At 54.7% G+C, this 9,543-nt stretch overlaps 2 protein-coding genes across 9 annotated transcripts; both read left to right on the plus strand.

Moving 5' to 3' along the window:
* The first annotated feature begins 791 nt into the window (after positions 1-791).
* On the plus strand, positions 792-5,361 carry MYL6B (myosin light chain 6B). Of its 2 annotated transcripts, XM_082741775.1 has the most exons (8): positions 792-1,124; positions 2,562-2,784; positions 3,520-3,547; positions 3,784-3,927; positions 4,157-4,330; positions 4,844-4,921; positions 5,064-5,102; positions 5,243-5,361. In XM_082741775.1, the coding sequence occupies exons 2-7, from the start codon at positions 2,608-2,610 to the stop codon at positions 5,090-5,092; spliced, it is 630 nt and encodes a 209-aa protein (XP_082597901.1). In that variant the 5' UTR covers positions 792-1,124; positions 2,562-2,607; the 3' UTR covers positions 5,093-5,102; positions 5,243-5,361. The 2 variants fall into 2 exon arrangements, with proteins under 2 accessions (XP_082597901.1, XP_082597902.1); XM_082741776.1 differs by lacking the exons at positions 792-1,124; positions 2,562-2,784 and adding an exon at positions 3,044-3,220.
* On the plus strand, positions 5,318-8,822 carry LOC309869941 (myosin light polypeptide 6). 7 transcript variants are annotated; one of them, XM_082741783.1, is made up of 7 exons: positions 5,327-5,517; positions 5,965-5,992; positions 6,866-7,009; positions 7,238-7,411; positions 7,505-7,582; positions 7,882-7,926; positions 8,633-8,822. In XM_082741783.1, the coding sequence occupies exons 3-6, from the start codon at positions 6,940-6,942 to the stop codon at positions 7,908-7,910; spliced, it is 351 nt and encodes a 116-aa protein (XP_082597909.1). In that variant the 5' UTR covers positions 5,327-5,517; positions 5,965-5,992; positions 6,866-6,939; the 3' UTR covers positions 7,911-7,926; positions 8,633-8,822. The 7 variants fall into 7 exon arrangements, with proteins under 7 accessions (XP_082597908.1, XP_082597909.1, XP_082597906.1 ...); XM_082741781.1 differs by having other exon boundaries at positions 5,455-5,723; XM_082741782.1 differs by lacking the exon at positions 7,882-7,926 and having other exon boundaries at positions 5,318-5,517.
* The last annotated feature ends 721 nt before the right edge of the window (positions 8,823-9,543 follow it).

Genomic DNA, 9,543 nt, shown 5'->3' on the forward strand with positions numbered 1-9,543 from the left:
GCACACAGAGGTAACTACACTTGTTGGTTACCAGCAAATACCTAGTAGAAACTGGGTTCCAATATAAACAGAGTGGTGTGAGCCCTTCTCTTTGGCTCCCCCTTTGCTGCCTGAGATAATTTAGCCCCTGGAGCGGTAAGGGCTCGGTGGAGGCTTCTGGGGATAGTTGCTTAGATTTCTACTCTTCTGAGCAGCTTCCCCCAACCAGCAAACATCACTTAGTGCCCATCAAGTTTATTTATGCTTCACCCTCCCAAGCTCGCACGGGCTTTCTACTCCGAACCTCTGCCTGCACACCTGCCCAGGTAGCAAATGCGCAGCATTTACTGACCCAGGGCCTGACCAGTTGGTTCCCCCCCAGCACAGGGCAGGGAACCTCTGATAATGGTTTGGGGAATGAGATGTCCAAGGCTAACAGAGATGTCACAGACTGAAAGGGCTGGAGTGCCAAGCCTCCTTTCCAGGAGGACCCGTGAAGTCCCGACCGCGGTAAGGAGAAACCTCAACTTGGGAGAAACTGGGGTAGGGGACCAAGCTTAATCCCAAATCTTAACAATGATTTCAACTACTAGCTCATTTAAATAAAAGGAGAGAAGAAAAAGAAACACTTTGGAGTTATTGTTCCAAGTCCCATAACAACTCTGTGACCTCTGCTCTCTTCTACCAAACCGCGAGTAAGCTAAGCCGGGGCGCTGAGTGCACCCCACTACGCCTTCCACCCGGCCCGCGGTGTCTTCGGCCCTCCCCCTGGTCCGGCGTTCTCCCACAAGCCGATTCGGAGAAAATATCCCAGTCCGCACTGGGGAACTCACGGCTGGGCAAGGGAGATATCCTGGGGGCCCCCCATACGCTTTTAGGGTCAGGGGAGGGGACTATAACTTGAGCATTGCCTTTTAGTTCCGGGACAAGAGGTGCGCCAAAACTTCCTGAGTCACCAACCGCTCCCACCTGCCGGAAGCCACGCCTGGGCGTCCTCCTCCTGCTAAACAGCTGCGTCTCCCGTGAGCCCGCGGGAGCTCGAGGACTACGACTCCCGGCATGCTCCGAGGCCTCTGGAGTTAACCCTTAGGGGCCCGCAGCCTCCTCCCAGCGCCCCGCCTCCACCCTTACCTGGACCCCGCAGGGTGAGTTTTTGCGAGCTGGGGAGGGACTCTTTCCTTTATTTAAGCTTGATTTAAGGTGTGCGTGCGTGCGTGCGTGCGCGTGCGTGTGTGTGTGATGTATTCTGGGAGGGTGGAATGATTCTGATTTTTCTAAAATGGGACAATGTTCAGTAATGAGATTCAGACGCATTTTTGCAAGTGGAAGACAGATCATCCACTCTGAACCCCAGGGTCTAAGGGGACTCACTACTATCTTACTCAGAATGCTGCCTAAATCCTTTCCTTCCTTTTCCCTAGAACAAAAGTAGCCAGCAACCTCCCCCCTCTCCCAACCACCTCAGACTTAGACCCAACCCTGGTGGCCCCTGTAAGGTTTGGGACCTGGGGCCAGTGTCAGAGTTTTTATTATTCTCTGGTTGAGGGGTAGGTACCCTTGGAGCCCATTGGACCTCCCACATCCTTTTGGATTAGAGATTTTAGGATTTAGGCCCTTTGCCTCTCAGGGCCTCCTGCCCTTCCCCTCAGGTGCCACCACAGAGTGAGTCCCTGCAAATTCAGCTGCATATTCAGCAGGCACCCTACCTTTGTCTGACCTGAATGACCATGGGCTTGTGGAAAAGGGTTCCTTCCTTGGGAGTATGGGTGGTGGGCAGTAAACCTGATCCTTGCCCCCACCCTTACCCTTAATACAATACTGGGAACAGGAGACAATGGGGGTGTCACACTCCTCTTTCTGTTACTATTCTTTATCTATATTGTGCACAATTCCAGTTCTGGGCTGGGAGGGAAGGCAGCAGGGACTGTAAATTTGGGGGATTATTAGTCTATGGGGTCAACTGCCCCTGTTCCTCAATCGTGGTCGGAGGGGAGTGGAGGAACTGCTTATTCTTTTCACCTTTCACTGCTCCCAGACCCCACTTTTTTTTTTTTTTTTTAAGATTTTATTTTTAAGTAGTCTGCACACGCAATGTGGGGCCTGAACCTACAACTCTGAGATAGGAGTCGCATGTTTTACTGACTGAGCTAAGCAGGTGCCCCTCCCAGACTCCTTTAACAATCCCAGTTCACAAGTTCCCCCTCCCTGCCTCAGCCTTCAAGAATCTAAAGCTGCTAGAAAAAAGGGCTACTCTGTGTCAGGGGGTTGAGGCCTGGAATGCCTGCATCCTCTTCTTTGCTTCACCCCTATGTCAGTGTCTGTCACTGTTCTCCTGGAGGTTAACTCCCTCATTCTGGGCCATCTCTGGCTTCCTTCCCCTGCCCCCAAAGGGGCCATTGTTCTGGCCAGCATTTGGGGCCAAGTGAACAGAAGCGAGAAGACCTTGGGACAGGAGTCCTGAACCATAGGAGTCCAGGGCAGGCCAGCATATCTCTCCTCTATCTCACCCTCCCCACTGCCAACTGGCTCCCTGCCCCTGCCCCCGCCCCTTGACATCCCAGACTCCCTGGCTATTTAAACAGAGATGGGTGCCCCCATCGGCACACTGTCCTTTGGCCACTGGACATCATGCCTCCCAAGAAGGATGTTCCTATGAAGAAACCGGCAGGACCCTCTATTGCCAAACCTGCTGCCAAACCCGCAGTTGGAGCCCCTTCAGCCAAGACCAAGGCTGAGCCAGCTCCAGCTGCCCCTCCAGCCCTTCAGAAAACCCAGGAGCCCCCCATCGATCTCTCCAAAGTGGTGGTGAGTTCTGGGAAGGTGAAGAAAGAATTTGGAAGGATGATACAGGGTGGGAAACAGCCTAGGAGATGAGGGGGTATCTAGAAAACAGGGAATCAGTGAGCACCAGCAGATACTAGAGATTCCTCTTAGTCCCCTGCCCTGCCCCCCGCCATTTCAAAGCATCCAGGCTTATGACTCTGCTGTTCTTTTTTGTTCTCTCCCTCTAACCTATAACATGTGTGTGCGTATGTACACACATTCTCACTGACCCCCCTGCCAGAAGCAGGGACCTGTGAGATGGGGAACATCTGGGTTCTGAGGACGGTTTCAAGGTGAAGAGAGGGAGCTTGTGCCTGTGCCTGGCTGACTGTTCAATTCTAAAAGCCACAGCTCTGAACCCCAGGAGGGAAGGCTGAAGAGGACAGACTTGTTAGACAATCACAGCTGGGGGCCAGGGGTAAATTTAGCCTTTGTTCAACCCCCAGTTATGTGAGGGATGCAGAGCTCAGGGCACTGGAGGGAGGGAAACAGGTGGCATGGGATTAACCCTGTTCCCAGGAAACCCTCCCCCCCATAATTCCTACTCTTGGGATTCTCCCAAGGTCCAGAGCTGGGAATGGGACTGAGGTGGCTGGGCTCCCAGCCTGGTCTCGTTGGGCCCCTCCCCAAGAGTGGCTGCCAGTTGGTTGAGAGGAGTGCTGGAGAGAGATTGAATGAGCCCTGTCATCCCTCCTCACCTGCTCTTTTCTTCCACAGATCGAGTTTAACAAGGACCAGCTGGAGGGTGAGGAGAAGCTGGTCCCTTAAGCTCCACTGTCTAGTCCCAAGCCCCTGATCAGATCCTCTTTCTCTTCCCCTGACTCCGGTCCCAACCTTGAAAACTTCCACACTAGTGGTCTTTGGGTTCCCTAATCTGCCCAGCTCTATCACATAGTTTCTGAATCTCCTTTCTGTCAGGGGTGGGGAAGGGGTGGCGATGGGAACCCCTGGTCCCAATACTGACCTTTGCTTATACTTCAGAGTTCAAGGAGGCTTTTGAGCTGTTTGACCGAGTAGGGGATGGCAAGATCCTGTACAGTCAGTGTGGGGATGTGATGAGGGCCCTGGGCCAGAACCCCACAAACGCCGAGGTGCTCAAGGTCCTGGGGAACCCCAAAAGTGATGGTGAGGGGGACGCCTGGAACACTGCGGGTTTTCAGTGTGGTGGTGGAACCGAGGAATGTTGGCAAGGTGACAGAGGATGCTGGGGTGGGTTTCAGGACTTCAAAAACTATCAAACGCGGCTAGAAAAACAAACTGAATGTTGAACAGGATGAAGGCCTACGTGGTAGGGTTGGGAGCTGGGTCCAAGGTGACACTGCACTGACCTCTCCCTCCTCTTTTCAATCATTAGAGCTGAAGTCCCGGCGTGTGGACTTCGAGACTTTCCTGCCCATGCTCCAGGCCATAGCCAAAAACCGGGACCAAGGCACATATGAGGACTACCTGGAAGGGCTTCGGGTGTTTGACAAAGAGGGGAATGGCAAAGTCATGGGAGCAGAGCTCAGACATGTCCTTACCACCCTGGGTAAGAACTCCTGTGGGTTGGAGAGGAGGGGGTGGACCAAGGTTAGCCAAGTAGGCAGAGCCAGGGAAGGATTATCGGCCTATAGGTCATGGGCAGGAGACTGAGAAGGTCAGAGCCATGGCGGCAGAATCTGAAGGGCTTCTTCCTGCAGGAGGTAAAGTGGGGGTAGATGCAGATGCCTCCCAAAGGACAGAGGAAAGAAGATGAGGTGGAAAACCTGATTTTCTGTTGTGGAAGAGATGCTTGTGCTCTGTGATCTGGTAGCCCCTTAACCCTCTGGAATTCACTTTCCCTCTGTGAAGCTTTCACCAGGTGCTAGTGCAGGTGAAATGGAAAACAAGATCCAGGGACAGCTTCTAGCTGTTACCATTACAAGGAGGGGATTCCTTTGGGGTTCTGTTGCCATGAGCAAGTTTCCAAGGGTGGGAGAAGAGAAGGTACCACCTAGGAGAGAGAGGCCTGGTTGGTGAGGGATGGAGGGCAGGGACTAAAATGCTATGTCTTGGGGCTCAGGAGAGAAGATGACTGAAGAGGAGGTGGAGACTGTTCTGGCAGGACATGAGGACAGCAATGGCTGCATCAACTATGAAGGTGAGGGGCCAGCGAAGCAAAAGGGACAGGAAAGAAGGGGAGGAAGGCTCGCGGTCTGTGGACACCCGAGGCCTAGATTGTCTAAAATCAGATGGATTATCCAAGGGCCCGCTTCTGAACCCCTCTTGCCTCCTCTCTGCAGCCTTCCTGAAGCACATCCTAAGCGTCTGAGCTCCTACAGGTAGGGCTCCTCCCTCCCCACTCCCCGAGAGGCAAGTTTCCTTTCCTTTCCTCAGCCAAGGCAGGAAAGCAGGGAAGTGCGTTTTCACGTCCTGCTGCGCGCGAGCGACCGGCCTTGGCCACTTTCATGTTTTTCCACAGATGCGGTGGGGGTCGGACACTGCCCCACCCCCACCCCCCTCCTCTCCGGCAGGCGGAAGCACGTTCCTGCCGCTAGGAGGCCACCTATTGTTTCCAAATAAAGAGACGATTCCTCACTAGGCGTCCGACTGTTGCTTTCTTCCGAGGTGGGGGAGGGAGGAAGGAAAGGGGCAGTGACCGATATCCAATCCGATATCCTCTGATCTTCCTGCTGGACCGAGTAGCAGGCTCTCCGCGCCCCACTCGATCCGCTTCTACGGTTTCCTCCTAGCCAGGTAGGGATAAGCCGAAGGAAGCAGCGGCGGGCCCCGCCCACCTCATTACTAATATAGCGAAGTTATCTGCATAAAGACAGGCCAGGACTCCTATTGGCTGGATCATCTGAGACTGACGTCATTGAGACGTACTAAGACTAGGGTTGGGCTGGGAACCGGAGCCATTACTGCAGGGAAAGGTCCCGCGGAGCGGAGCGGTCAAGATGGTGGGGCCCGGGTCCTGGAACGATGAGCGGGATTTGGGGCGAGAGGCGGGAAGTCGGGGGTGGGGGTTTGCAAAGGGAAGCTGAGGGCCTGGAAGGTCGGGGGTGGGGTTGGAAAGTTTGGGGGTCTTGTTCTGTCGGAAAGCGAGTCCCCAGCTTGGAACAGGAGTTTGTGGTTCAGTTTGTGGGACTGGGATAGAAGCTTGGGGTTCAGATGCTGACTGCTCCCCTCTTCCCTGAGCAGTGTGATTTCACCGAGGACCAGACTGCAGGTAAGTAATCTCTGACCCCTACTGAGGTCATGTTTAGGGAGAGGGACCCCCGCCTCTAGCACCTACCTCCTAACCCCAACCTGTCATCTCTTCAGCGCCCCCAGGGAAGTACTTACCGAATTCCCTTCTCCCGCTTTCTGGATCCTCCATTTTCTTTTCTCACTCTTTCTTCCTCCCTCCCCTTCCACTCTAGATCCGAGCCCCAAGCCCCGGGTGAGTTTTAGGTGGTGTGGGTATGTGAAACAACTTGGTCACCTAATGCCTGTTGTGTGTGGGATGTGGGGAGGGTGTATTAAGTTGCCTGTGCTCCTCTGTCCCTTAATCAGCTTCTGCCTCTTTTTTCCTCCTGTGACAACACCCCGCGCCCCCCCCCCACCCCCAGCTTGGAACTGTGAAGATTGTAAAAAGCAGTGACCTGGAATCTTGTGAAAATGGGGACAGGGGGATTTGCTGAGGATATTTCATAGCTGTACCCTCTGAAGGTCTCTTTCTGTACAGGAGGGGTGGGAAGTATCAGGCTGGGATGACCCCAGTCCCAGGCTGCTGCTCCCACTTCCTTATAAGGACAGGCCCCAGACAGGGCGGTGGCAAATTCCTGCCCTTAGTAAGAGTAGTGAGGCAGTTGGGCCGGCTTGCTGTAGGCAGGGGGGCATGTGAATGACAGTTCTGCCCAGGGAGGGAGGAAAGCTGTGTCATTATGTGGGACACCTGTGTTGGGAGGCAGGGACACTAGGCCCTCTTAGTGGACTTAGGTGTACAGTGGTACAAATACCTGATTTCCTCAGCATGATCGAAGTTGAATGGGCAGAAGGGGTTGGGGGGGTGGGGTTAACCTGCCATATGCTTAGTGCTGATGTATATCTGAATCTTCAGAGTTCAAGGAGGCCTTTCAGCTGTTTGACCGAACAGGGGATGGCAAGATCCTGTACAGCCAGTGTGGGGACGTGATGAGGGCCCTGGGCCAGAACCCCACGAACGCCGAGGTGCTCAAGGTCCTGGGGAACCCCAAGAGTGATGGTGAGGGTCCTTGCGGACAATTTCTCAGTGTGGTGATGGGCCTACAGCTCTTCAGCTGAGAGCTTCCCTTTATCTGCATAGGCCCAGAACTCAGGCAGGTTTATCTCAGCTAGCAAACCCAACAGATTTCTCCTGCTTTGAGTGGCAGCCACCTCCTCACTCGTGGTCCCTATCATGTCCTCAGTCCCAAGAACCTGCGTGACTTTCCTTCCGCCTCCTTTATGGCAGAGATGAATGTGAAGGTGCTGGACTTTGAACACTTCCTGCCCATGCTGCAGACTGTGGCCAAGAACAAGGACCAGGGCACTTATGAGGACTATGTCGAAGGCCTTCGGGTGTTTGACAAGGAGGGGAATGGCACCGTCATGGGTGCTGAAATCCGGCATGTTCTTGTCACCCTGGGTAAGGCTCTACCCTGGCTCCTGGAGTGGTGGTGCCACCTGATACATGCCAGCCACCCAGTCCCCAAAATGCATTTTTTTCCTCTCTCTACAGGTGAGAAGATGACTGAGGAAGAAGTAGAGATGCTGGTGGCAGGGCACGAGGACAGCAACGGTTGTATCAACTATGAAGGTGAGGGATGAATTGGGGCTCTCGTGGACGAAGTTGTCTAGGCAGGTCACCCCCAGCGTTTGGGGCTCTCCCTGTCCCTGGGCTCCAAAAAGAACCCGGAGGCAAGGGGCAGGGCCCAGCCCAGCCCAGGAGTGGGAGGCCATGGGAACATGACAGGAAAGGAAGGGGTAATGTGTAAAGGGGATTGGGAGGTGGGAAGGAATGGGAAGTCAAAGGGAATGTCTGTTCCTCCATCACCTGACCCCTTCACCCCACGTCTGTGTCTTGTCTTCACCACGAATGTCTCTTCCTTCCTGCAGCGTTTGTGAGGCATATCCTGTCGGGGTGACGGGCCCATGGGGCGGGTACGGCTCCTCCCAGCCTCCCCTTCTCTAGTTGCCCCCTCCCCAGTGTTTTTCTGCCCAACCTCTGCTCTCTAGCCCCTGCCCTTGCCCTACTACCATCTGACTTCCTCCTAGCATGTTTGTGCATGGAGCTGACTGGGAAGGGGAGGGGTTCCTCAAAGAGGAAGACAGCCTGGGGGTGTGGTACCTCCTTTTCTCCTAGAATGGGCTCTGAGGTTTTGCTTATAGGGCCCAAGGTGCTGGTGTCTGGGAGCTCACACCAGCTTGTTCTGGTCTTGCCTAGGGGTGATCCTCTGGCCCTGGGGCACAGGTGGTTGCCATAGGGGGGTTGGTTGCCTGTCCTGTTGTGCTGCTGGAGCTGACTAGTCTTTTCTTCTCTCTTCTGCTGGGCAGCTTGGAGGTACCCTAACCCAAACCTCTGTCTTCTCCTGCCAATGGCTGACAGTAGCTGTAGGTGTAGTTAAGAACTTTCCTGCCTCCTGCTGTGTTCTCGCTGCTCAGGGTGGGGTGGAGGGACTAATAGCGGGTGCGGGGGGAGCTGGGGGCCGAGAGAACTGGGCAGATCAAGGTGGCTCCTCCGCAAAGCCAGGGTTGGTTTCTGCGGGCGCACTCCTAGGCTACCTTCGTGGTCCTGTGGTCTCCTGGCCCCTGGTGGACCCCTCCCCGCGGCCCTCCTCCCTGGCTCATCCCTCTCTCCAATCCACAGAGCTTGTCCGTATGGTGCTGAATGGCTGAGGATGTTCCTGGTGTGCCCAAGCCCCGTGCCTTCCCCTGCGTGAGACTGCATGTAGCCCCAAATGTGTCCTAGGTCCTCTTGTCACAGCACCTCTGCCAGCTTGTCTCTTGGATAATATTTGCTGTCAGCAGTCACCAAATAAACTTGCTCTGTGCCCTAAGTATGGTTCTACTTTCCTTCCTGAGCAGGGTGAAGGGCAGGAGAGACCATCCAGGGTCCTAGGCCAGGGGCTGGGAAAGCTTGGGGAAGAAGGGCTTGTAGAATCCGTCTTGGTGTCATTTAAAGACTGCTGGCTCCATTCATTGATGCCACAAAGGCTACCCCCTGGGGGATTAAGGAAGCCAGACATACCCTTAGGACCAAGGCTGACCATGCTCGGTGCTGTCTCTACCAGGAGGTCCTCCTAGCCCTCCAGCTGGTTCAACCCAGCCCTCATCCTCCCAAGCACTGGTGGCCTCTTGTGGGGAAAGCCCAGGGAGTGTATGATGGAGCAAAAGCCAGGCCTTTGTTAGCACTGCCCACGCCTGTCACTTCATAACACAAATTGTGAAATGCCTGCCTTCTTCCCGCCTTAATAAGGAAAGGAATGAAGCCCTTACTTCGGCGAGGATAAATATGTAAAATCTCTAGGTTGTGGGGACGTTCTTCCAAGTCTCAGCTATTTTTAGGGCAGGTGAGCACCTCTGCCTGGCTCCCACACCCCAGGGCACAGTCCCCACGGTTGTGCTGCCTGCAGCCCATTGCAGAGAGAGGCCTAATGGCTGTGTCCCAGTGGCTGGCCCAGTGCCTCTCCAGCCCAGGCGAATGCCCCTGGGAAGGACTCCGGGAAGGCTGCCCCAGTCCAAATCCCCCTGCCTGATAGCCACAGGTCAGAGAACACA

The sequence above is a fragment of the Mustela nivalis genome (assembly GCF_964662115.1).
Source record: "Mustela nivalis genome assembly, chromosome: 7".
NCBI classification, from domain to species: domain Eukaryota; kingdom Metazoa; phylum Chordata; class Mammalia; order Carnivora; family Mustelidae; genus Mustela; species Mustela nivalis.

Excerpts from the sequence above, each read along its gene's own strand:
- MYL6B (XM_082741775.1), top strand. The coding sequence starts at position 2,608 with ATGCCTCCCAAGAAGGATGTTCCTATGAAGAAACCGGCAGGACCCTCT. Across the intron at positions 2,785-3,519 it reads TCGATCTCTCCAAAGTGGTG|ATCGAGTTTAACAAGGACCA; the intron begins GTGAGTTCTGGG and ends TTTCTTCCACAG. Across the intron at positions 3,928-4,156 it reads GGGGAACCCCAAAAGTGATG|AGCTGAAGTCCCGGCGTGTG; the intron begins GTGAGGGGGACG and ends TTCAATCATTAG.
- LOC309869941 (XM_082741779.1), top strand. The coding sequence starts at position 5,935 with ATGCTGACTGCTCCCCTCTTCCCTGAGCAGTGTGATTTCACCGAGGAC. Across the intron at positions 7,010-7,237 it reads GGGGAACCCCAAGAGTGATG|AGATGAATGTGAAGGTGCTG; the intron begins GTGAGGGTCCTT and ends CCTTTATGGCAG. Across the intron at positions 7,412-7,504 it reads GCATGTTCTTGTCACCCTGG|GTGAGAAGATGACTGAGGAA; the intron begins GTAAGGCTCTAC and ends CTCTCTCTACAG.